The following is a 27,922-nucleotide window of genomic DNA, read 5'->3' on the forward strand; positions in this document are numbered from 1 at the left end:
TTCCATGCGCTCTGGCTTCCGTCACGGTGTTCCGAAGTGGTTTAGTCATGCTGGCCAGATGACCCGGAAAGCTGTCTGTGGGCAAACGCCGGCTCCCTTGGCCTGAAGCGAGATGAGTGCAGCACCCCTTAGTCCCCTTTGACTGGACTTAACAGTCCAGGGGTCCTTTACCTTTACCTTACCTATCACTGTGGCCAACCAGATGTTCACGAGAAGCCTGCAAACAGGATATATTAGGTGGATCTTGCCCTGATCCAGGAAGGCAATTGTTACTTTCTTTCTTTCTTTTTTAAATCAACCACATAACCTTTACTTTAATGCATAAGTTGTAAACAGATCCCAAAGGAGGCAAAGCCCTCATAAAAAGCAGACCTGGAGGTGTGTTTGCCTAACTCAGAATTAACTTTCTGTTCAAGTTCTTCCACTTTCACTGCCTCGAGAGTTCAAGTTTCAACCTTTTTTCTCTGCTTTACTTGAAAGGAAGTTTCAGGTACGTAACCTGTTTGCTCAGTTGGGAAAAGAAAGAATGATGTCAAATGAGGGTGGGTGTCAAAGCGCAGGCATCTCACTCACAAGAGAATTTGCTGGATTCAGCCTGGTCCAGCACAAAGCCTAAGCCTCAGAAACGCAAGTTAAAACCACAGTTTACCTGGAGACTCTTGTGCTAGGCAGCTGAGGCCGATTCCTAACTCTACAGTCATGCTGATCTCAGCATGATTATGAATGACCTGCTTCACACTATTGAAGATATGAATGAGAACAAAATGGCAAAGCACCCTGCATATTTAAAATAAAATAATAATGGGAACAAAAAAATCCAGATGAATTTAGGACACCCCTGCTGAAAGCAAGAGGATATAAGCGTAGCTGTCAGGTTTTCCCTTTTCTCGTGAGAAAGCCTATTCAGCATGAGGGAATTTCCCTTTTAAAAAGGGAGAACTTGACAGCTATGGATATAAGTGTTTAAATGTATGTCTAGGATGGGATGCCAGGGATGCCTCATGAAAGTTCAAAATCATCATGTTCTCTGAAATCACATGCCCTACTCATACATAAAATACATACACCCTTAATTCACTGATGTGCTAAGGATTTTTTTAAAATATAATGTTGGTACATGGAAGTGCTACCACTATAGTTCTTTGGGCAACGAACTGAGCAATCAGAAACAAACTTGGCCTGCAAACCACGTGGAGAATATTTTCTTTTTGATCAAGCGACTTACAAATGTTTACTTATTACTAAATAAGTAATAAATTAAATAATTAGACTTCTACACACTATGTGCTGGGACTGAGCCCCCAAGACATTTTTGATGCCGAGGGCATAAACCCAAAGTAAGCTCATGTAATAATAACAATGGCATCTGAACACCCCCGGCAAATTGCATCTAGAAAGTGTCACAAAGAGAATGGGTTGCCTGCACACACACACACAAACCCTAACAGATCTATTTGTTAATTGCGAGGTTTATACTTCACAAGTATCAGTAGATATATAAAAAAAGTCTGAGCAAAACAGGGTCGGAGGTGACACATTGTATAACTCTACATATGATAATAATTCTGATAAAGAACTTACACTTACTAAATTATTCCAAAGCAGCTTGGCCACTTGCAAAGCACTTAGCAATATTTAGTGAATCAGTTACAGTTGGTGCAAATTTATACAGGGAACAAAAGAATTCTATGTTGCCACTGACCTCGGCACACTGCTCCAAAATCATTTCCCCACCCACTTGTTTCTCTTTGAAAGAAACAAGGAAACTAGGTGTTCTGTGAGAAGGATCGGCCACAATAAACAAGAGGCAGTGTTGACTCTTGAAACTTTACACGGGTGAAACTGACTGAAAAGTTTCATTTGCAATTAAGGATCAGGAAAAAATGTCTCAGCAGAAAGCAAGGTGTTAGGCCTCCGGGCACTCTCGATTTCCAGCGATTCTAAAGCTGAGAGTCCAAATCTTCTGATTACAAAGCTGCTCACTATACAGAATGTTTTGGAGCAACAAGTATCAGCCCCGGTTCTGCCTTCTCTTTTGTCATCTTTTGATTTAGAACAAGGTTGAGACCCAGCATAGTCCCCAAATGCCAGAATTCTTCCTCACTTTTGAGGTGGGATGTTGGAATATTTATTTGATTGCTGGCGCCAATCTTGGAATCCATTTCTGAATTTGACCCAGTGGTTCTCAAAGGTTCTGTAGGGTTACGGTATCTGCATGAGCAAATTGCCCTTTATTTTTAAAACTTGCATACTGCTGCTGTTAGCATAATGAACCAACCATAAGAAACTGCTCCACATATCATGACTTCTGTGATACAATCGGATTGAATTCCAGGTCTAGCCTGAACAAGAAGTCATTTAACAGAACACCTGACTTGACTTGACTATCAATTATGCTTCATACTGTAGTCTGGGCAAAACGTCTGGCTGGCATATGCCCCTGAAATCATTCAAAATGTGTGGTTTGCCTCTGAGAGGCAGATCTGAAGTATGTGTACAACCACACTAAGCAACAATGAATAGTTAATCCATTATTCGCACATCGGGTATGAGTCTAATTTTCGATGCATGATTAACAATTACACTAACTATTCCGCAAAGCAGGGGTAGGCAGATAGACTGCAGATTTACAGGTTCTACTTGAGGGTTTCTCCTCCTCCTTTTTTGCAAAAAGCCCCAGTGAAAAATTGTGGCCTAAGGGGTACACAAATCATTAGGTACAACTGAAATAAGTTCAGCAAAAATGGATGATTTCACAAGAGTGGTAGCACTGAACACGCAGGGCCCCAAATATTGGCAAACACATACCCTCCAACATTCCTCAGATGAAAATACGGACATGTCTCACTCATTCCTTGACACCCCTCCATTTTTATTTGTCCCCACTACCACAGAGCATTTCCTATCAGAAGAAGGCTGAGTGCCACCACCTCTATGGCAACAGGAGACAGAACACGTGCCCTCCACTGTCCTGAGAAAAACCCTTAATCTCAGTGTTATTTTATTTTATTCTTTTGGCAGATTTACAAAAAGAAAAACATGCCAATAAATACACTTTAGAATGGGGCAAGATTAGACACAGACCCACAGAGCTTTTTTTTTTAAAAAAAAAAAATCAAGACTCCTTATGCTCCGCTCTTTCTTCCCACCCAGGACGGCTCTGCCCTCGGCCTACCCCTCAGAGCCTGTGCATCACCTGCCTTGGCGGAGGCAGCCTCTCCTCGTCACCCACTCTTCAGCAGCCTCTACAAGCTGCCCAAGAGAAGAGGCCAGCAGCAGTGGCCATGGAGGTCTAGACCATGCAGAGGCTACAGGGTGCTCCCTCACAGCTGCCACTGCCATTGCTCAGGACAACTGTTGACTCATCCTCCTCCCCGAGCTCAGTGGTGGCGGCACTGGCGGAGGAAATAGGGACATTCTGGGATCAAATCAGAAGCCGGGGTGGCTTTTGTAATTCCGGGACTGTTGTCTCTGGAAAACAGGGAGACTTGGAGGGTATGCAAACAGACCTATAAGTGGGCCTCCGTGATGGGAAAGAGTTATATCGAAATCAGGTCACAAAAGCTGAGGTCATCCTCGATCCACGTGGCCTCCCAAGTAAGGCCTGTGCATGCTGTATTCTTTACAGGGCAGCCAGTAGTAGGCAATTGCTTGCATAAGCAAATCATTGTGCTTGCACCAACCATGAGGTAGAATGAGACCATTTTTGCGGGTGCCTGGGAGTGATGAATTGGCAGCCCCCTCCAACCTGCCTGTCTCATTTCTCATTTTTCTGGCCATCTCACTTGCCTGCTGGCCCTCCTGCTGGCCCTCCAGCTGGCAAGACACAGCTCTTTCTTGGCCCTCTGCACCTCTTCCCTATCTTTCCCCAAGGAAAAGGCCTTGAGCACGTGACCAAGCCCATTTCATAGCAATGTGTGTAGAATCACACCTAAAGCCAACCCCCAGTGATTATTTGCATTACTGAAACACTTGCCAATACTTCGGTTAACACCGCCTATCCAGCTTTCTCTGTTCATTGTGGACATTTACAACGGCTAGGTTTTTCCACCTCCAAAAGTAGAAACATAAATTAATTTTATAATGAGACTTCCGCATGAACAGCCAGAGCTTTCTGCAGATTTCAGCGCTGGCCAATGGATACCTCGTTGCCAATCAGGTCTCGCACATTTTGTTATGCAGCGACCTCTTCCATCAGTTAAACTGGAATCAGGATGAGTACAGAGGGTGTTTTTTTAAAAAATCAAATTCCAAAACAAATCACGCCATTGCTCAAACGGCAGTTATGCTCCACAAAGAAGAAGAAAAATCACTCTTTTCTTCTAGTAAAGGGGCTTTTTCGCCCATAAAATTCACCTTTCGGTTCTGCTGTCCATTTGTTAGAAGATGCTGATGGTATCGATGCCCTGTTCCCCTCATCCTCCGACTCAAGTTCCTGAATAATATCAGTTTCAGGCACTGCAGTTAGCTGAGGTTTCGACCCTAGCAGTGGCCTTTGTATTCTGGCTCTTTCAACGCATTCATTTGTTCTTCTTCTCTGACCTGTAAAACCTGCTGGCTCGACTCTTGAATGTAGCTGCTTCATTGGAAGTGATTCCTGCTGTTGCCACTTTCTTCGCTGTGACCCTGGCCGAGGTTCTGAATTGAGCCTGATGAACACAGACTCGGAATCGCTGCTACAGTCCCCTGGATTCAGAAACAAGTGAATAATATCAGCAGGGTTCAGTCCCTACATTTCTGCCTCCTTCTGCACCTCCTTCTCCTTTCAGACACAAAGAGATTGTTGATAAATGGACATAACACAGCGTAATATGGAAACTTGTTCTCTCTGAGGGCATTTGCTGAACATGCTGTGCTGCAATCCTATACATGCTTACCTAGGACTCAGCTAGATTGGTAAACAGTACGTTGTATATGCGATATAACATTGTGCCACCAGAAGGTGCTGTGGAGTCCCGTTTTTCTCTACCTGTTTTCTCTGTTTAAATTTACAACGTGTTTAACTGAAACACTTCTTTGGTCTATATCCAGGCTTAGAAGCAGTGCTGTTTTGTGGTGGTTCTCACCAGTACATAAACTCTTGTTCTTTTTTGCTGCCCGTGGCAGCCATTTTGTTCTGACACCCACAGCACTTCTATCACGATACAAGTACCTGCGCTTCATTTTTTTACTCCCCCAAAAGAGCACTGCTTAGGAGTACATCTCATTGAACCTAATGGGACTTAAGCAAACATGGAAAGGATTGAGTGGTTAGAGATGTACATCTTCTGCGAATCCGTGTAGGTCAAGGTCAATATTTGGAGAATAGAGGCCATTTCATAGATTTTGCAAAGGCAAGGCCTGGGTTTTAGACATGCAAGGCTTTAGTCATCATGACTGGGGGAAAGCATATTCACTGTACAAAAATCAGAACTGTTTCTAGACTACTTGATCTCTTCTTCACCTGATTTTTCTAATGCCATTCTCATTCCTATGAGCGGTGTTTTTTCCTAAAAAAAATGTTTAGGGGTACTCTCATTTTGACTCGACAAAAACACCATTTTATAGTTCGAATCAGGAAAAATAAATACAGTAAATGGACAAAAGTACAAAGATTCACAAAATGTTTAGGGGTATGCGAACCCCTGCATTCCCCCAGAAAAAAGCACTGCCTATGAGCATATACTTTATGAGAAATGTCAGCCCAACTTGGCTGCCATGCTTCCCTTCCTGCCCCTGCCTTCACTTATCCTTCTCTAAATTATTTCACCGACACCCACCTCAGCATTTTTCTTTTAGTTCACCAGATCTTCAACCCCCTTTCCTGTGGCTACACAGCTCACATGGCTCCATTGCCACCTATATTCTTTTATGTTGCAATTTCTGCTCACTAAATGACGCAAGACCAAAAAATCCAAGTTAGGCAAGTCTCTAATTATCCTGTATTGAAAAACTGGATGGGGTTCAGGGCACCAGGGTTTAAATGCCCCAGGACCAAAGAATTTTAGCTTCAGGGGCCTTTGATAAGCCTTAGGTTGCAGAGGGCAAGTCTTTCATCGGCATCATATGATCATAACACAGTCCCATAAAGAAGCACAGGCCCTTTGGCACACATTGGGTGCTTTAGGGCTTGAAAGCGTTTGTGGCTACTTATACTATACCTCTTTTTTCCCCAAATCATGATTTGAACTATTGATTATAAAAAAAAAATGAGTTCATTGGGGGAGCATATTAGATACAATCTTATAGATGGTGTCACAACCTACTCTAAAGTCGGTCACACCACCAGCACTGCAACCATACATATGTGACTAACAAAAAAAAAAGTTGGTTCCTTAAGATGTGTATGTGTGGGTTATTGTCGGAAAAGGCTGGAGACTGTTTCAGACATAGCACAAGAGCCAGAATGTGCATATAGCTTAAATAGTTAACTTAGATCCTACAGGAGCGTCTCCACCCCCATCATTCAGCCCAGACACTGCAAGGTCCAATTCCAAGGGCCTTCAGGCAGTTCGCTCACTGCGAGAAGTGAAGTTACAGGGAACCAGGCAGAGGGCCTTCTCAGTAGTGGCTCCCGCCCTGTGAAACACCCTCCCATCAGATGTCAAGGAAATAAAGAACTACCTGACTTTTAGAAGACATCTGAAGGCAGCTTTTAAGATTTGATGTTCTATTCTGTTTTAAATATTTTGTTGGAAGCTGCCCAAAGTGACTGGGGAAACACAGTCAGATGGGCGAGGTATAAATAAATAAATAACATAATATTATAATAATAATAATAATAATAATAATATATGTAATATTTAATTTGTTATTAAATTTTTTATTATTACTATATTATTATTATTATTATTATTATCATCATCATCATCATTACAACAAAATATTAATTGCAATACCCCACATACTCTCAACACTAGCACACTCTTTTGAGATGCATTGTTATTCTCCGGAATGAAAAGTCTTGTTTTTGCACAAGGCACATTAATGGATGATGATCCCAGGCCATAGTTATGAATTAGGGATCTGTAGCTGTGCACCATAAAATAAGCACTGAGCTACCACAAATGAAACATTCACACCACTGGGGGAATGTCCCCTACGACATGCCTTAGCTTTGAGCCCAGCACTAGACTCTGTCAAACACACTGCCCCATGACAGTAACGGCCACAGTTGCCATAAATGAATAAGGAGTCTGCAGCTGTGCACCCCATAACAAGCACTGAACTACCCCAAATGACATCTACAACACCAGGGGAACACCTGCTAGGACATGCCACAGAACTGAGCCCAGCCCACTGCTTTCTTTTTGCACAAGGCGCTGTTGGTTTCTGCATTTTTCTAACCTTTGCAAATGGCGGCATTCCTATCTCCAATCTTGTTTGGTCAGAGGACTAAGTCAAAAAATGATCAATTCTGTTTACTATTCTTTGTGATATCTTTACAGTAATGTCGTCGCAAAGGATGAGTGTGTCTCTCCAAGGGAAAACAAATATTCTGGTGGACACCATTTCATCCATCCTTTGTCCCAACTTCCACTTAGCAGGAATACCGTATGTGGTTTATGGCTAATTGCAAATTCATAAATAATGTGAATTGGCAGCAATTCACCATTTTTCCTGTGTTATTTTAATGAAAGAGAATTACCTGTTAGATCCTCATAATCTCTTCTGGTTGCTTGGGCGTTACCAAAGGGTAATGATAAGTAACGCATACTTCTGCTGGCAGCCTATGGGCAAATAAGTGTGAGACAAGGTGATTCAAATGTGCAGTGTGTGTCATGTGTTATACTTTCAACCGATTTGAATTCTGGTGACTCTGAAAAAAGAGTATGTCAGTGAGAATGGATGGTTACATTTGAAATGAGTGATTAATGTATTGCTCTATTGTAAATGAAAAAAAAATCTTCAAAAAGTAGCTTAAACAAACCTGAAACATCTAGAGCACCAGTTCAAAGCACAATTTACAAGGCAGCAGATAACAGAGGGAACTCATGCTAAACCTTGCAAAGTAGCTCTTTATGCTATCAAATTTATTTATGTCATTTTTATCTGTAAAAGTATTTATATACTGCCCACGCATATAAAATATCAAGGTGGTGCAAAACATAGAATCACATATTTTAGAATATGTTACAGGTAGGTAGCCATGTTGGTCTGACGTAGTCGAAACAAAAAACAAAATAAAAAAATCCTTCCAGTAGCACCTTAGAGACCAACTAAGTTTGTCATAGGTATGAATGAGCTTTCGTGTGCATGCACACTTTATCTTGGTATCTGAAGAAGTGTGCATGCACACGAAAGCTCATACCTATGACAAACTTAGTTGGTCTCTAAGGGGCTACTGGAAGGAATTTTATATATATATATATATATATATATAATGCTTCCTGTGGGAAGTAGCTTTTCAGAGGTTGGAATATAGCTGTGGTGTTGATGAAATCAGGGCAAATAATTAGTGGGACCTCCAAGAAGAGAAGACAGGAGTGGGAGGTAACTTGTCTGTAGCAGATGAAAGGATTGAGCAGTGGAAATTCTATATAAGTTGCATCCTCATGAAGAGAGGCAGGGGTAGAGAAGAAGCTCCCTAAGGAATGGCAAATGATTGTACCTCGTTGCAGTTCACAGCCAGTGAACATTGAATACCCTAAACATTTCCAAAAAGGGACCAACATTGGTCATGCCAACTTTACAGGTAAGGGTGGTTTTTCCTCTAAATAAATTCCAATTGACTACACAGATACAGCATTAAGGTTTCAAAACTGGACTCTGTTTCAGAGGCAGATTTCCCACAATATTTTCAATACTGCAAATTTGAGGGACCCAATGTTGCCACTATTAACCTTTTTGTGTGTGTGGTGGGGGGGGGGGAGGTTTTAACTTTTCTGTCCCTCCAATTCACGTTATGCTGCTCAGCTGAATGAAGAAGAGCTGGGAGTTGTGAAATGGCTGGAGGGCAGAAAACCACTTTATCTAGAGGCCCCACTCCTTTTTCTGCTGCTTAGCTGATCAGTGAGAAGGCATACTGTGGACCATATAAGAATAGGCTGTGGGAAGAAGCCCGGGGAGCGCAGATTACACTCCTATGAACAAAAAAAAGTGGGGATGTGTTTTCTTAGAAACTATGCATACTGCCCTGAGAACATGCCTGCTGTATTGCCTGGAGTATGTACCGATTGCAGTCAAGATATGCACATTGCCATGGGCCCGTTGGGGAATTATACATAAAGGCTGGAAGATGTACAAGATAAAGTGGAGATATGCACATTCCCCAAGGCCTGTTTGGGATTATGCATAATAACTGGAGAACGCATAAAATTCAGTTGATACATGGACATTCCCCAAGGTCTGCTGGAGATTAGGCGTATTGACCAAGAAATGTGCATAATTCCCTCTTTGTGGAAAGCTTATGTACATGAGGCCTGGTGAATGTGCACAATGAGAAGGTCCCAGTGGCACAATGGATCAGTGCGTCTTGCTGTTAATCAGAAGGTTGATAGTTTGAGCCCACCCAGGGACGGCCATGGCATGTTTTAACCAACCAGCATCATAATAAACCACAGTTTTCCCGGCTCAGACATAACAGGAAACTGCAGCTTTTATTTTAAAGTGAGAGTGGATGTTTCAATCCCTTACAGCAGGCATGTCCAACAGGTAGATCGTGATCTACCGGTAGATCACTGGACGTCTGTGGTAGATCACCGGTAGATCAGTGGCTCCCCCAAAGAAGCTAAAAAACTTTGGCTTCCCTAAAAAAAGCTCAACATCTTTGCCCTGCACCCCTAAAATGATCGGAACCACCCAAAACAGGGCTTTCCTTCCTTAAAAAAAAAGCTCAACGTCGCTTTTCTCTTCCCTAAAGAGGTTCAACAACTTTTATGTGAACCCCCCAAAACAGGGCTTTCCTTCCTAAAAAAACTCAACAACTTTGACCTGAACCCACAAAAAGGGGGTAGATCACTGCCAGTTTTTATCTCTGTGAGTAGATCACGGTCTCTTGGAAGTTGGCCATCCCTGCCTTACAGCATGCATTAGGAGGGAGGGAAGGCGGTGTCTACAAGCCTAAGGCTCACTCAGACTGACGCTCATTTTGTTTGTTATGCTTGAAAAATCTGGCCGGCACAACTGTGGGCAAAACAAGCATGTATACATGTCACATGTAATTTATACCGCAGCTCTAGTCTACTAACCCCACTGTAAAACTGGGCTGAGTGAAGTACTCATATGCCAAAATATTTGGAACCTGTAATTAAAGCAGATACTTGTAGATAAAGGAAGCAAATTGTACCATCCTAAATCAGATACAGCAGATAGATTTTTGGCAATAAGCAATGCCTCTAGCTTGGGGAAACAAATGTCAAGGAGGACTACCTACTGGGACCTGCGCACATCTCTATTTAAAAAACAAAACTTGGCAACTACATTTTTTACTGCTTTATTTTCCTGAGCAGCTGTGTTTCTAGCTTCCACACTCTTTTCTTATGGCTGTCTAACCCACAGCCTATCCTTATATGGTCCACAGTATGCCCGCATGGAGATTGTGGCACATGGCCGTTATTGTTTGTTGGTATGCGCCTTTGTAAAACAACAGATACTCTTAGTGAGGAAAAGAGTGCCTGGGCCGCAGCTATTTGTAAACCTTGATTCCACACAAATACCACCTCTTGTGTAAGACCAGGGGTCAGCAACCTTTTTCAGCTGTGGGCCGGTCCACCGTCCCTCAGACCATGTGGTGGGCTGGACTATATTTTTTAAAAAAGAGAGAACAAATTCCTATTTCCCACAAATAACCCAGAGATGCATTTTCAATAAAAGCACGCATTCTACTTATGTAAAAACACCTGGCAGGCCCCACAAATAACCCAGAGATGCATTTTAAGGACACATTCTACGCATGTAAAAACGCACTGATTCCCGGACCATCCACGGGCCGGATTGAGAAGGCGATTGGGCCGCATCTGGCCCCCGGGGCTTAGGTTGCCTACCCCTGTGTAAGACGTACCTGCCCTCCCCAAGGAAGGCTGTATCCTTTCCTCACGGTCTGCTTCAGGCTCTGCTGGCGACGAATGAGGATTTCTTTGGCTTGCTCCTCATTTGCGTCTGCGGCAAGGCTGTACCTGTTGTATGACAGCGTCTGAAAACAAGCAAATCACAACTCAATATTCTTTCCATGTGATTTTCTAGAGCAGGTGGCTTTTGGGTTTTGACCCAAGTCAACGCACTTCGTCCTGCCTTCATTTCCACCAACATAGATCAAACAACGCACATTTAAACATAGACTGTATGCCATGGGTAGGAACAATGGTTTAGCCTGAGGACCATTTTGCTTGTGGACAAATGTTCAGAGCCTACATGCCAGTGGTGGGTGAGGACACAACAACAAGTGAACAGAATGACAAATGTGACTCTGACTTTCTTTTTTACAGTGCATTCCAGCTATGCAGAAGTGAGAGCTACATGCAATCTCTCCATCCTCAAGGACACAAACCAGTCCAAAGTACTTGAGAGGGGAACAGAGGAGGGCCAGTGAGGGGCTGTGGTCTGAGGGAGAGCCATCACTGGGGAAGAGTCTTGCAGGCTGGGTAGAAAGGCCACATTTTGGGTCCCATCCAACTCTACAATTCTATGAGTCTATGATTTGGTCCCTAGGCTTGAGATTTCCCACCCCTGCCTAAAGGGGCTACAGTTATGTAACAACAGTATTAAGCAACTCTAGATTTAATAAAGCAACAATGGAGACTTCTGGTGCTGTATTTACGGTGGCATACACTTTCATGAATTTTGGCCCACTAATCCGTGAAAGCTTGTAACATTAAAATACAAAACTGTTTGTCTTCAAGGTGTCGCAAGATTCCTTGCTGTTTTGCTGCAGCAGACAACTGCTACTATCCCTCTGGAAATTGTTTTGCAAAGATAAATTTTAGTCCATGAAAGCTTTTGCGATAATAAATGTGTTAGTCTTTAGAGTGCCACAGAGCCTTTGGTGGCTTGGCTACAACAGATTAAGACAATTACCCCTTTGTTTAGAAACAACCAGAGAGATGCTTTTACTATTTGCGTTGTTAAAGCAAGGGATGTCTGCCCCCTGGTGCCAGTCTCTGGAATCTCCTGCTATCTGGCAGCGTTGATGGCAACCAAAAGTGAATATTCGCAAAGAAAAAGACAGGGGTTTCTTTTCTTTTGTGTTTTGGGGAAACAGCACAGTGAGTGAAGATACTGAGTTTCCAGGAAACACCATAGCCTTAGCGAAACGCAAACACACAAAACAAGTACATAGGAACATAAGAAGATGGGTGCAGGATCAGGCCAAAGGCCCAAATAGCATTCCTGTTCTCATAGCGGCCAACCAGATGCCTATGGAAAGCCAAAAAATTAAAACCTGAGTGCAGCTGTTTCCCCTCTACTTGTGATTTCCAACAACGTGGCTATCATAGATATTAAGCCATTGTATCTAACCTTCTGTGAATTTGTCTAATCTCCTTTTAAAGCCATCCACATTGGAGACCATCATTGCATCCTGAAGCAGGGAATTCCACTGTTTAACTACATATTAGCTGCGGGTCTGAATCTATATTTTCCATAACGTTGTCCCGTGGCTCAGCTGCAACCAGTAACGCTAACATTTCTGCTCTTGCTGACTGTTGCTAAGGCTTCAAAGACTGTGCAAACATGATCTTTTGTTCTATAGATATGAAACATGCTACCAGAAAGGGAAACGGACCCTTTGCCTCACTTGATACAGATTGTGAGCCAGTATATTCTGTATGGAATCCACCTCTGCGGGCGAAAGTCTCTGCATCCTTCGATTTCTAAACCTCCTGCAAAGAAGGAAAGCAAACATTAGAATGACTAAGTCAAAGGGCCAACCGTTACTCCTACATAGTGCTTGTATGTACACACTAATATTGGCATGCATTAGTTACGCTCGGGCTGTTTTGCTAAGAAGGGATAGCAAAGGATCTCTCATAAATCAAAGATCCTTTCAATGTGCGCATGAATGAGTGAGCATACATTCATGTTATTTTATTGCCTTTGGCGTTTCAATCTGCAAGTCCAAAAGGAAAGCAAGTTAAAAACAATTGTAACCACACACAAAAACCGTAAAGAAATCCACATAAAATCTCTAGTCTTTGGCCTACGCAGAAAGTGTCGCTTTGTCGAAAACTGATGGAAGTTGAGTAATGATGGACTAAAGTTAGTTGAACTTACTCAATTTTAAAAATCTTCAAAACTATAAAATAGAATAATAGAATTCCAACTACCCCATAGCTGTGTGGCTCTGCCTGTTAGGAGCTAATCCAAATAAAAGCATCTTCCAGTTCTTTTAGAAATTCAGATTCAGATCCTGGGGTGTCTCCAGGGAAAGGATGCTCTCCCCATTGTGGGAGCTACAAAGGTTCTCCCATTTTTATTTACAGATTGTCTGTAAGCCACTGGGCGGTAGCTGAGGGGTAAAAGATAAGCTTTGCAAGCAGAAAGTCCCAGGTTTAATCCCTGACACCACTAGTTAAGTATAGGATCCAAGAACTGTAGAGATGGAGGGGACCCAAGGGTCATCTAGTCCAACCCCCTGCAATGCAGGAATCTCAGCTAAAGCATCCATGACAGATGGCCCTCCCTGGCCTTAAACCCTGGAGATCTGCTGTCAGTCCTGGTAGGTCATACTTAGATAGATGGACCAGCAGGTTTTACTCAGTATTAAGCAACCTTCTATATACCGGTACTCCTATCTTTAAAACTATGATACTGCTGGGTGGGGGGACAGTCTCTACAGATCTCCTCTCATGTCGCTTCAACCTTCTGGAAGCTGCAGTAACCGCCTGCTTACTGGAGATCACATGTCATTGCAGCAACCACCTCTGCATTGCAACCCCATTTTTCTGTTTGTTTTTTACTGGCTCATGCCATTGCTACATGCACACATTCCAACCAGCATTCCAAGGCTGGGGGCAAGGAAGGAAAGGAGGCTGCTGGTGCTGTTGCTGCTCTTGGAAATCGCTTCTTCCTGAACCTAGTGGTACCTTGGTTCTCAAACACCTTGGTACTCAAACACTTTGGAACCCGAGCACTGCAAACCCGGAAATCAGTGTTGCGGTTTGCGAACTTTTTCTGGAAGCCGAATGTGCTCCGTTTTGAGTGTTACGCTTCCGATCTGAGTGCCACTCTTCCATTTTGAGTGTTACACTGAGGTCTGTCTATTTATTTTGCCCTTTTGTTTTTGTGGCTCTCTTTTTAAAAATTTTGTGACTGTGTGGAACCCAGTTCAGCAACTGGCTAATTGATTGTGTGACTGCAGTACATTGTTTATTGCTTTCATTTTATGGATCAATGGTCTCGTTAGATAGTAAAATTCATGTTAAATTGCTGTTTTAGGGGTTGTTTTTTAAAGTCTGGAACGGATTAATCCATTTTGCATTACTTTCTATGGGAAAGCGCGCCTTGGTTTTGGAGCGCTTTGGTTTTGGAACGGACTTTCAGAACGGATTAAGTCTGAGAACCAAGGTACCACTGTGATGGCTTATTCTTTAATGCTGGTTTAAGTTCCCTTGTCATTCTGACCACCCTATCCCTTTTTTCCTCCAAAATGAGATAGCAACGCCTTTGAGCCACGTAGCCAGTTTCTTATGTGAAAGCAGTTGGATGAAAGCAAATCATCACAAGTTGCAAAACACATTGCAATAGTGACTTTATGTTAATATCATTTGGTTCTTTCCTTTATAGCCCACCTTTCTCCTTCATCGGCTTAGCTTGAGCCTTGTGCACTTTCAAGTCATATGATATTCGCACAGATGTGCCAGGACCCAATAGCAATTATTGCAACTGACACTTTTTCAAACTGGGATCTTGGGAAATGCTGTAGGATACAGTCAGGATTGGCTAGTTAACTATATCGCTGCAAACCTGTTCCAGGCTTAGTCCAGAGTTAGGACTACTCGTGCATAGAAGAAATCATTGTGTGTAAATGGTTAGCTAATCTAGTTCTCTAGATGTTTCAATTAAAATACCCTTAGTTTCAGGCGAACAATGAGCAACTCCACAAGCATTATGAAAGCAATTTGTCATACACCTAGAACTCAAATATAAAAATGGAAAACTCTTTTCATGAAGTTAGCTATTAACCAAGCAACTTGATAATGGTAGGCATATCTGCTTCAGGGAGAAGCAGGAAGCTTTCTGTTTAATAAACTCACTTCCTTTTACATTTGCGCTTCAACTTATGATACAAATCTGTTTTCAGGTGAAGCAAAGGAGACCTGTTAACCACTCAATAAAATGTTTGTTTTATTGAAGGCTTTCCTGGTTTATTACATTTTGTACTTAAATAGTAGGGTTAGTGCAGGTATTATAGTTGCATGGAGAAAAATGGCTTCAGTGGTAACATGCTTGTTAAAAGCAGACTGTAACTTTCTTCTAATGTTCTACTCTTACTGTGATTGTATTCCAGCATCTTGTACATCAGGCTTCACCCACCTGGTTCCTTCCAGGTGTTTTGGACTACAACTCCCATCAGCTCCAGTCAACATGGGGCTCATGGGAATTGGAGTGCAAAACATCAGGTTTATTCCTTAACACAGGATAGTAATATAAACAGGAAGCCACCATACACCAAGGGGTGACTGGACAAAATCAAATCTGGTTCCTACATAATCTCAGTTGTGTTTTATATGTATCACAGAATTACAAAGTAATGAGTTTGGATCCAAAGAAAATTAGTTGCCCTTAGGTCTCATTGAAATCAGCAGTGCACAAGTTAGTCATCTAGGGCATTTCATATTAATTTTCATGGGGCTTTAGTGCGACTTACTCTCAATGCTTATTTTCAAGTATGCGTCTATATCCCACTTATCTGAGCTGAAAGAAGATACTCACAAAGAAGATGATTTGGAAGAAGGTGGCTTCATCTCTCCACGCTCTACCATCTCAATGACTTGTTTTATTTCCAGTTTCTTGTACAGCGAGAAAATGCTAGATTTAGGTTGGTGCTTGTGTAACAAAATCTTCTTGAGGACTCTGTTGTCAAATTTCTTAAATCTGGTGAGAGCAACAACAAGAAAACCAACAACAAAACATTATTTCAATCTTCACTCAAGAATTAAATAATGGACAAGCCTAAGGCATCTTCTTGAGCTTCTTAAGGATCAAACAGCAAAGAGGTGTAGTTCAACAAAGAAAGTGTGTTGAACTGATGGGAGAAAGAGGGTGGAGCACCTAAACATATTCATGGCTGTAAAGGGAAAGGGAAATCCTGATTTGCTTTGTACAAATGGTATATTCTAGTTACAGGTAAGTAGCCATGTTGGTCTGACGCCTATGACGAACTTAGTTGGTCTCTAAGGTGCTACTGGAAGGATTTTTTTATTTTGTTTTGGAATATTCTAATAAGGCATAAGAGTAATATCCGCCCTCACCCCTCCCCTCAGGTGGGCGAGGTTTGCGACACCGTGCGGGGCTTACCTGGCTGGTGACGCCTACCTGGCTGCGTTGGGCCTATGACCTGCCACCCGGCCAGCGAAGACAAAGGGCACCTGGCCGGTGGGGGCGGGAGTAAGGCCAAAGAAAAGGGACAGGAGCACCGTGGCGAAGCCTCTTTGTCCTTCTTCCTGCTCCAGTCAAGAGTAATAGCTCTGCTTAAAGTCAAAATGTGCCACAGCAAAGTTCTAAATGATCTATTCATTTGGGTCTGCTGTGCCCATCAGCATTTCAAAAGGTAGCAATAAAAACAAAAAGTTTATGTAAATAATGGACAATTTGGAGGAAGAGCAACCAAACAGAGGCTGCCTTAGCTCCAATCAGCATTGCTTACCCCAGGGGTCAGCAAACTTTTTCAGCAGGGGGCCGGTCCACTGTCCCTCAGACCTTGTGGGGGGCCGGACTATATTTTGAAAAAATATATGAATGAATTCCTATGCCCCGCAAATAACCCAGAGATGCATTTTAAATAAAAGGACACATTCTACTCATGTAAAAACATGCTGATTCCCGGACTGCCCGTGGGCTGGATTTAGAAGAAGAAGAGAGTTTGGATTTGATATCTCGCTTTATCACTACCCGAAGGAGTCTCAAAGCGGCTAACAATCTCCTTTCCCCTCCTCCCCTACAACAGACACCCTGTGAGGTGGGTGGGGCTGAGAGACTTCAGAGAAGTGTGACTAGCCCAAGGTCACCCAGCAGCTGCATGTGGAGGAGCGGGGACGCGAACCCGGTTCCCCAGATTACGAGTCTACCGCTCTTAACCACTACACCACACTGGCTCTCAAGAAGGTGATTGGGCCGCATCCGGCCCCCGGGCCTTAGTTTGTGCACCCCTGGCTGACCCTTTTCTTTTAGCAGGGAACAGAGAGACTGAGGTTGCAATGCTATGCACACTTACATCTGTTAGCGCCACTGCTACCATTTGCTACCTTGGCAAATATAGCGCCACTAAACAATAAGCAAATGGTCAAGATGTGATGTACTGAAGGTGCTCTGGAAAAAGCCCGCAAACGCTGGGCAGGATTGGCAAGGGACACATTCACATACAATGTGTTCATGTGCCACACACACTTAACATTTCAGAATTTGCCATGCTACCACCTTCAAGCATTGCCACTGATGTATGTGGTATTTTTTATCCCCAGCCCCCGTTTCCTCTTTTAAACATTGCATGAAAAGAAGCTCAGATGAACACATGCAAGCCAGAAGCAGGGGGCCCAGTTGTGCACTGGTAGTGTGAATAGGGCTAAACACAGCACCTCAGTAATAAATTCAATATTTAGGGAAGCTTTTAGTGTTTGATGGATTTCTGTGTTTTGTTGTTTTTCTGTGTTTTGATGTTTTGTTGGAAGCCGCCCAGAGTGGCTGGGGGAACCCGGCCAGATGGGCAGGGTATAAATAATATATTATTATTATTATTATTATTATTATTATTATTATTATTATTATTATTTTATTATCAATGAGAACACCTGGCTCTCAGACTTACAGTGGTAAGCTGAAGAGGACACAAAGAAGTGGAAGTCAACAACCATTTTAGTATATTAGAGTAACACTTTAATTATTTTCTTTTACCTGACCCATGACAGACATAATCTTACTTGTCTCTCAGTTGATAATGACTCCATTGTCCGCATATATCTTCAATTCCTGCCTTTAAATGGTCCATCAGCTGCAGACATACAGGAAGTTGGAGAAAGGTGTGAACAAAGTTTTAAAGCCATTGCTGCTGTAACAATGTTTACGTGCAAAGAAGATGACAACACAATTTTAAACAGCCATACTTGAGAATATATATTAAAAAACCTGAGCCAGACCATTGGCTCTTCTAAGCTCTGTACTGTCCACACTGACTGAAAGTGACTCTCCTGGGTTTCAGTCAGGGAACATCTCAGCCCTTCCTTGAGAGGCCAAGGACTTAACCTAGGGAATTACAGTATGCATTCAAAACAGGTGCTTACCACTGAGCTATGGCACAGAACTAACACAGCACCACCATTAAGAATAACACTATCAGAAAGTTCTTCTGCCCAAAGGCAGGATTCTTCAAGCATCAAGTTATGCCATCCTGAGAGAAGATATTAGAAGACTGATTTTAATTGTCCCAGGCAGCAATAAAAATAATTCCTTTATCTAACCAATGTCATAGCTAGGTATATGTGTTTACATAGGAGTAGGGATGGGTGAATGTGTCAATTTCAGTTTCTCTCAGTTTCCTAGTTTTCCAGTCTTAACTCCAGCTCTCCACATTCCGACGTCTGTTTACAAGTGTTTCCTTTAAGAAGTCATTGTGAAAATTCACCACCATTTGAGTGCTAATTTCTCCTATCATACGTATTTTGTTTGAGAATTTGATTACTATACACATTTTTACAAAGCAATTTGCCCAGCTATAATGCATTTTTGCTTTTTTTATTTTCACCACTACGTGCATTTTAATGCATGTTGACCCTAAAATATTCATTCTTCTGCACGTTGCTTGGCTGGAAAACTGCTTTCCAAAATTGGGAGAAGTGGAAATTTCAGAAGGTGGCTATGTTTCAGTTCATAGCTGGTTTCAGAAACCGAAAATTAGGTTGATATGCCTATTAATAGAATCAATGGAGCTTAATCCTATGCATAGGACTGCAGCTTTAACACAAACCACAGCCCTACTTGGAAATGATGGGATTTAACCTGGGACCTTCTGCATGCTTCACACCTGAGCTATGACTCTTCCCCAGTTTATTAAGGCCCAACACATTTTAAGGTGGAAAGCTTATAACAGTAGCAGAGCACATGCTTAGACGGCATGCAGGCTCCCAGGTTCGAATCCTGAGGTGATAGTCAACTAAGTTTCTATCAGAGTAGACCCATTGGAACCAAGCAACATGACTAAGTAAGGTAAATTAAATTCAGGGGGTTTACTCTGAGTAATACCACCCCCCCATTTTAAAAGAATCAATTGGAAGGAGGCAATGTGAAATATCTCTGCCTAGAACTCTGGAAACCTACTCCCGGACAGAATAGACCAGGGGTCCGCAGACTTACCGCGCAGTGGGCCAGTGCCCGCCGCGCCGACCGCGCGGCGGGCCGGAGGGCAGGGGAGTGCGCGCGCAGTGGGCCGGAGGGCGGGGGAGTGCACGCCCGTGCGCATGCGCACACGCACACGGGCAGGAACAAAATCGCCGAAAATCGCTTGTGCGCATGCGTATGGGCCTCCCCCAACCCGGAAGTGCATCGGAAATGACCTCTTCTGGGTCAGGAGAGGCCCATACGCATGCGCACAAAGGATTTCCAGCGATTTTTTGCCGATTCTCAAGATCGTCGCCGCGCCGCGCGCTGTAAGAGCGGGCGGCGGCAGCGGGTGGCGGGGGTCGTCGCGGGCCGGATTGGGAGGCCGATTGGGCCGCATCCGGCCCGGGGGCCGTAGTTTGGGGACCCCTGGAATAGACCATGGACAAATAGTTTTCCAACATTCAATTAAAATTATAAATTTTAAGATAAATTTAAAACTTCATCTTACTCGTATGTGAATTTCCTCATTGACAGACTCTTTTTTATTGGTCTTCTTAACGTCCAGGTATTTGACAAGTGGTCTAATGGTGATTCCCTTCATTTGGAACAAAGAAAGCGAGTTAACTTTTGATACAATATTCATTTTCCCATGAAATTGTGAAGCATGCTTAATCCTCATTGAACTGAGACGGCCAAATTGGACAGCACCTCTCTTCCAATCTGGACTATCAGGTGAAGGAAGAGTGAAAGAGTCCCCTCTCTCACCAGAGGCAGGGGGATGAGGAAGTGAGGGTCTCCACACAGTTTGATTTGGCCCGAGCTCCACACCTCCTTAGAGACAGCCCTGTCAGCACTAATACCATGATATGGCAGCATACCTGCCAAGTTCCTGCCGGAAAAATAAGGGATCAGCAGACCGGAAGTAGCGGTGCCGCCATTTTGGAACTGGGTAGAGCAGCACCGGAAGTCGCTTCTGAGCATGCTCTGCCCAGTTCCAAAATGGCTGCTGCGACAGAAATCACTTCTGCGCATGTCCAGAGACTCCAGACATGTGCAGAAGGAGACTCCCCCGGCCGGTAAGTAAACCAGGAAAAAACAAAAAAAATCTGTTTTTCCAGCTGGGAACGGCTAGAAAAACGGGGGTTTCCCGGGGAATACGGGGGACTTGGCAGCTACGTATAATGGTAGATAACTCATCTTCTTACCTGGATGAAGACAGTAAAATACGTAACCACAATAGTAGACGTTATAAACATCTTCTTTCTAGGAAAGAGAGCTGCAGGCAGCAAGAATGCCAGGGAGAAACTGCTGGCCCCTCGCAAGCCACTGTAGATGATAATGAGTTGATCTTTAAGAGTGAACCTGTGAGTCCGGAACTTGTTGATGATGCAGAACAAGAAAAGCACACCTAAGGAACGAACAAAAATCCCAAACTAACAAAGAGAAGTCACGGAATGGAAACTTCCACAAAACTAGGATGCAAACTTGTGCTTTCATACAGGCCGGCCCCAAATCACAGTGTGTTCTATTGCATTGTAGCAGCTGAAATGTAGGAAGTCCATGTTCAAAACACCTCTATAATATTGTCAATAACAGCCTCCACTAATGTAGAGCTCTTCAGATGTTGATGGACTACAACTCCCACCAGCCCTTGCTAGCACAGCCCAGGGTCTTGAATGATGTAATCCAACATCATCTGGGAGCCACCACACTGGGGAAGACTGATACATAAACTTGCGCCCGATTAAATCCACACGCATTGCGTACTCTGAGAATTGTAGCCCTGTGAGATAGCTAGGGATCTTGAAGAACACTGGGCATCATGATTGGAGGTTAAAGATACATCAGTATGCAATGCAGACACGACCAGCCCCTGCTGTGTTGTGTATCTACATTACACAAAACGGGGCATTCCTTGTACGTACAGGCATTTGCATGTGTAGACTGGCATGTAGTTCTCCTCCTTTATTGACAGATTGGCCATTTCATTTATACACAGTGGAAAATAAATATCGAAAAGAATTAACAAGGTCTGAAGAGACAACCCTGATATTGAGATGATATAAAATTATATTAAGCATGGAGAAGAAAGAAATGGGGAGGGGGGTGTTATGAAAAAATAGTTACCAAACATTGAAAAATATTACAGTCTCCCTGCACATTTTTAGAGCAATGGGGAGATGATTATGCACACTGTCCTCATGGGGAAATGAGGCCAAATGGTCTTCTACATGACCTTTACATGTGTGTCTGGAGATCAGAAGAGGTGTGTGTGTGTGTGTGTGTGTGTGTCCATGCACAACTGCAAATCCTTCCGTTTCAGGGTTCCCACCTTACATGGAGAGCCCTAGATATCCATGCAACTGGCTTTTTTAGGTTAGATATAAAAGTAGGATAAAGGTAAAGGTAAAAGGACCCCTGACCATTAGGTCCAGTCGTGACCGACTCTGGGTTTGCACACTCATCTCGCATTATTGGCCGAGGGAGCCGGCGTATAGCTTCCAGGTCATGTGGCCAGCATGACAAAGCCGCTTCTGGCAAACCAGAGCAGCACATGGAAACGCCGTTTACCTTCCCGCTGTAGCGGTTCCTATTTATCTACTTGCATTTTGATGTGCTTTCGAACTGCTAGGTTGGCAGGAGCTGGGACCAAGCAACGGGAGCTCACCCTGTCACAGGGATTCCAACCGCCGACCTTCTGATCAGCAAGCCCTAGGCTCGGTGGTTTAACCCACAGCGCCACCTGGGTCCCATAGGCAAGCAAATATGTTCCCACCCAGCCTCCCAAATCATCCTGGAAGTGCTTTTAAAAAAATGTCAATGGTACTAAGATTTTGTACTAAGTGTCTTATATGGTTGTCTGAATGATGATGAAAAGTAATTATACTTGTGGTATAATTTCCTTCAACAATATGTCCAGGGTTGCTCTTCTATAGATATTTCTTTCTCTCAGCAAAGTTCAGTTTTGTATGAAGTGACCTGACCCGTTGAACACAACACACCTGAGGAACAGACAGTCTTTGCTAAACTGGTTATACCAGTCAGCTCTGAACTTCCTAGCCTTTCTCTGCACTGCACGGTGCTTTCAGTGACGCAAGGCCTTTCGTCCACCTGGTTTAGCTCAATTATTAAAGCATTTGTTTCTTACTTAGCGCCCGCCAAACCGCACAGAAGACCAGCGTGAAGCAAACAAAGGCCCAGTTCCACTCGTGGTTCCGCCCGACCGTTGACACTCCCATGAACACAAAGATCAGGGTCTCGCTGACGCTGCTCAGCATTTTCATGAAGTATTTTATTGTCGTGTAGGAATTCTGGGAAACATTTGCCTCCACATATTTCTTCATGGTCACTGCGCATGCCGTTATCCTGTTGGCTCACAAAGGGAAGGAAGCATGAGCCATTGGAAACAGCAAAGGGAAGGAAGGAAGGAAGGAAGGAAGGAAGGAAGGAAGGAAGGAAGGAAGGAAGGAAGGAAGGAAGGAAGGAAGACATCTTTCCCACTGAAGGGATGATTATTCCCACAGTCACCTTGAGATGTCTTTTGTTGTCATTTGGCTCAGTATTGCTTATCCGTCATGGATGAGGACCTCATTTCCTCCCAGATGCAAGGGGACTTCGACTCTCATCCGCCCTGACCATTGGCCATGCTGGCTGGAGCTGGTGAGGGTAGGGATCCAGCAACATCTGAAGGGAATCCCCAGGCTCTACACTTCCTGGAAGTGGCTTTTACAGCCCTGCTTAAGCTATTTACAGCTTATAGCAGGCACAGCACATCAAGATGGACAGACCTGTCACTTTCAGTTCTCAAACTTTTTCGTATTTCCAACCTTGAAGTCACTTCTCGAAACTTCTGCAACAATTTCTCACGATTCCCCCCCCCCCAATTCTGGTTTTGGTTAAGCTGGCTGTTTGGCCATGATAATAAACATTCGTTCATTTCCCCCTCTTAATAGATACAATTATGTTTCAGTCTGTGCATTAGTTCAATAAACTGCCAATCAGGCATCTTCACATTAAAATGTGAACAAAACTGAAAAGTTTTCTGCAACCCTAAAGGCAGGTTGATTAAAAACTTGAACTATTTGTTGCAGGTCCATCTTTGAATGTGCAATTCCATCCTCTCTTTAGTATTCAGTGGCATTTCAAAAATTTGTTTACGTCAACTTGGGTTCATGGAGTGCCAAATTAAATCTACATTGGCAATAAAAATCAACCCATTTTGGAAATATGCCCCATGTACTAGCCTTAACATCTACAGCACTTAGCAAACATATAAAACAGTATGATGTGCTGAGCACATTACTATTAAATACAAGCAAAAAATTATAGCAGAGCTGCTGTTTATATTGCTTATTGCATACTTCCTTAAGCACCCTTGTTATTTGAACCTTGTTTCTTATCACCTGAGTCAATTAGCCGAGTGTATAAAAGATGGGACATGTGAAACCTTTTGAGCCAATGCTGGCTGGTCTGAAAATAAACAGAACTTGCTGCCGTACTCACGCCAAGATGCCAGAGATGTACAGTGTTTCTGCAGCTAAGTATGACAGATAGCTGAACATGAAGACCAGGAGAGGTTCGATCGCAGAAAAGTTCTGCGTGAAGCGAGTCATGAAGGCTGCCACAAACCCAAAGGCGATGCCGAACAGCAGCCCGCCAAGACTCACGACAAAAAAGCGAGCAAATCCAGCCAGGATGTCCACAGGTTCAATCTCTTCGTATTTATGCATGTGGGTAAAGTCAATGAGGATGCTGTATAAGACCTGAGCGGGGAAGCAAAGCAAAACAAAACAGGTTATTCCAAGATGAATATTACCATCATCACCTGTACACACTACACATTCAAACGCACTTAAAGCAAACTCCTCCTCACCCCCAGGAATCCTGGGAACTGTCGTTTACACCCACACAGAACCCCAAATTCCCAGCACCTTAAACAAACTACAGTTCCCAGGATTCTTGGGGTGTGTGTACATTAAATGCATGGTGTACACAGGCGTAGGCAGCCTCATTCACATTGGCTTTGGAACAAACCACACAGGCACTGACCATCACACAACATGGTCAGGCAAACCCATACCCTCAAGGACTGCCTCTTTCCATATGAACCTACCCGGACCCTGAGATCATCTTCTGAGGCCCTCCTTCGTGTGCTCCCTCCTCAAGAGGTTCAGAAGGTGGCAACACAAGAACAGGCCTTCTCTGCAGTGGCTCCCCATCTGTGGAATGCTCTCCCCAAGGAAGTTCGCTTGGCACCTTCATACACCGTTAAGCACCAGGCAAAAACGTTCCTTTTTAACCAGACCTTTGGTTGACCTGATGGACATCCTCTACCTTTTTAAAATGTGGCTCTTTTTTGGGGGGGTGTTATTGGGTTATTGTTCTTATTTTGGTTTTATGTATTGTGATCTTTTCTGTGAAATGCCCTGAGACCTCCAGGTATAGGGCGGTATATAAATGCAATGAATAAATGAATGAATAAAATACCCTCCAAGTGTCCCGATTTTCCAGGGACAGTCCCAGAATTATGAAAGCCACTCCAGCTTCTGATCTGATCCTGGAATGTCCCTATTTCCCCTGCCAGTGCCACTACCGCCAAGCTCAGGGCGGAGGGTGAAATGACACTTGTCCCAAGAGGCTGCAGCTTGGGCCCAGAAGAAGCATCTTGTTGTCTTTCCATGACTGCCACTGCCAGCCTCCTCCATTGGGCAGCTTCTAGCAGCTGCTAGACCAGGGGTCCCCAGACTACAGCCCAGGGGCCACATACGGCCCCTGAGGCTCTTTTATGCAGCCCCCAGGGACCCCCGCCACCCGCTGCCACCGCCCGCTCTTACCGGCGTGGCGCGGCTGCCGACTTCCAACCCAGAAAAGCGACTGAAATAGCTTGTGCGCATGCACAAGTGTCATTTCCGGTGTACTTCCGGGTCGGAGGAGGCTTCTGCACATGCACACAAGCTATTTCCGGTGCTTTCCAGGTCATGGGTGTGCCAGAAATAGCGTTTGCGCATGGGCACGCACAGCCACATGCCCACCACGCAATCAGTGCGGCGGGCATCCAGCCCAAAGCTGGGTAAGTTTGGGGACCCTTGTGCTAGACAGTGGGTGAATAGCTCGGCCCCCATGATTTGGCACCCCTTCTTCCCTGGCCTCCTTAGAGGAAGGGCAGGATAAACTAAATAAATTGCATACCCCCCCCCCAGATCCCAATTTCTAGAAGCGCTGGGATGTACTTACGACAGTGATCCCATCATTTAGCAAAGATTCTCCAAAGATCATCATGTAAAGCTGCTCGTTCACAGACATCTCCTCGAACACGGCCAAGACAGCTGCAGGATCCACGGCCGAGACCATGCTGCCAAACAGCAGGCTGTCAAGTAGGTTGACGTCCTCGAGGCCGAAGGGTGCGATCCGGCAGATCCCGTAAAGTGAGACTCCAATGCCGAAGGCATTGATGAGAGACCCCATGGAAGACCACCAAAGAATGGACCCAAAGTTTTCGAAAAAGGGACGAGTAGGCATAAAATAGCCTCCCTCCAGGATAATGGGCGGGAGCAGATACAGGAAATAAATGCTTGTGGTCATGACTGGGGGGGATTTATGATCAGTGGCAAAAATAATCCCGCCAACCAAGACTCCCATGGCAATGTGCAGGCAGCTTTCTGGCATAAAGTGTGGCAGTTTATGGTAGAGATGGAATCCTTGAATAGGAATAAAACAACAACAACAGGAAAATAATCACAGCAGTGTTGTTTTTGGATTTTTTAAATTAATTTTCCAAATACCAAAAAATTTACAGAAAAAAGAGTAAAAAAAACAAAAATAAAAAACCAGAAATATCAAAAAAAATCACAGATCAAAGCAAACATTACCCCCCCTTTCCCATCCACCACCCTGACTTATAGCAAAATTTTAAAACTAAAATATGACTTCCTTCCATTGATGCTTAAATAAAAAAAATTACAAAACAAAACACAACAACACAACAATAAAGATAAGAGTGTACTGTCCCTCATCTCATATATTGGCTAAGTGCAAAGCCTTCACCATTTCTAAGCAACCAAAATGTGTTACAATGCCGAGAATTGTTTCAACGGAGTCAAGTCAAATTTAAGCACTCGCTGAACTCGCTCATTGCCATCTGTGGGATTTAGAAGTGCTTTTTTCTATTTGTTCCAAAGATTTCTAAACCCTGCTTCATTGAAACTGATCCCAGGCTGCGGTATAAGCACAACAGATTCATCCACTTAAAACAATAAATGTATCAGTTCCTACCACCATCACACATCACCAGGAATAAACACACTGTGAATGTTAGTGACCAAAACCACCTCACAAAGGATGCTACTGAAACTCCTCATGCACGAAGCCTTTCCACAGCATCCACACAAGGTTGTTCGCATCAAAATGCAAGCCTGCATCACCCTCCCACTTGACCCATGCTTTCTGAAGGGAAATCCAATGAGTTTAAATCTAAAAAACCTGTTGCCGACAACTCATTTGTGGCATCTAAATGTTGCATTTGCAATGATAAGCTCCTGTTTGGAAGCACCTCAGTTGTTCGCTTGATGCGTGTGATTTTGATGGTAATTTTATTGCTGGATCGCTTCTCTATTTGTAGAAAATATAGCAAAGGAGCTCCCCAGAGGCTTATATTGTGGGCTGGATGCTCTGCATTAACACATTTTTTTCTTTCTCTTTTTTTGCAGTGCCCACGACAAGTTTAAAAACAAAAGCAAAGCCTGTTGCCAGAGACTAATTTGTGATAAACGAACCACAACTTACAAAATTAAGCTCCCATCTGGAATTCACAAAGGAATTTTCACTCACCTATTTTTGCAAGGGAAGCCAAGAGTATCCAAAGGGTGACCTCATAGGGTATTTGGACGTATTCATAATCCACAGTGAAAACATGCAACCTCTCGTCTCGCCCCGATTCTGTGGCATCAAATGGGTCAGCCTCATGCAACGAGCTCGAATTCCTGTGAGGCAATTTCACATACAACGTGGCAACAAAACTCTCCGGGGCTGAGAGAAATACCAGCCAACTCAGGCACACAAATCTCTGAATCCCCATGGCGAGGAGCAAAACTCTGTCTCCTGTTTGAAAAAGTGTGTGGCATCTATGCTGTACATTTATTAAATGCCCATTTTAGTCCCGGGTGTTTCAGTTGGCTCCAGCAATAGGCCTATGTCGTGACTGGATGCTTTAGTAGTCCAGAATTAACAATCTTCTTCAGGTGTTGACTGGAAACTAAGATTCGCCTGTAAAGCCCAGGACTTTTCAAACTTCTGCAACCCGCTGCCGGCAACTGTAGTCTCTCACTCCAATTGTGAGGAAAGTAACACAGCTGTTTGTCTGCTGAGAAGGTAATGAGCTGGTGTGATGGACTCACTCAGATCCTGGGAACCAGAAGACACGAGACTGCTCCACAGGTTCTCCTTCTCCTCTACTTACCTGAGCTGAAACATTTAT

The 27,922-nt window shown here is 43.7% G+C and overlaps 1 protein-coding gene across 1 annotated transcript; it reads right to left on the minus strand.

Annotated features, from left to right (window-relative positions):
- Positions 1-1,511: 1,511 nt before the first annotated feature.
- Positions 1,512-27,904, minus strand: SLC9A4 (solute carrier family 9 member A4). The gene is made up of 12 exons (XM_035116541.2): positions 27,277-27,904; positions 25,684-26,147; positions 23,953-24,212; positions 22,598-22,815; positions 20,655-20,857; positions 19,958-20,044; positions 18,054-18,124; positions 15,850-16,011; positions 12,701-12,797; positions 10,982-11,113; positions 7,628-7,709; positions 1,512-4,686 (listed from the first exon to the last, which is right to left on the minus strand). Exons 1-12 carry the CDS (start codon positions 27,521-27,523, stop codon positions 4,310-4,312), a joined length of 2,400 nt encoding a protein of 799 aa, XP_034972432.2. The 5' UTR covers positions 27,524-27,904; the 3' UTR covers positions 1,512-4,309.
- Between the last annotated feature and the right edge of the window lie 18 nt (positions 27,905-27,922).

This window comes from Zootoca vivipara, chromosome 4 (genome assembly GCF_963506605.1).
Source record: "Zootoca vivipara chromosome 4, rZooViv1.1, whole genome shotgun sequence".
Classification (NCBI taxonomy): domain Eukaryota; kingdom Metazoa; phylum Chordata; class Lepidosauria; order Squamata; family Lacertidae; genus Zootoca; species Zootoca vivipara.

Coding starts and splice junctions, on each gene's coding strand:
- SLC9A4 (XM_035116541.2), bottom strand. CDS start 27,523: ATGGGGATTCAGAGATTTGTGTGCCTGAGTTGGCTGGTATTTCTCTCA. Junction 24,213..25,683: donor TAAATGATGGGATCACTGTC/GTAAGTACATCC, acceptor TTCCCCGCTCAG/GTCTTATACAGCATCCTCAT. Junction 12,798..15,849: donor TCTTCCAAATCATCTTCTTT/GTGAGTATCTTC, acceptor CCTTCTTTGCAG/GAGGTTTAGAAATCGAAGGA.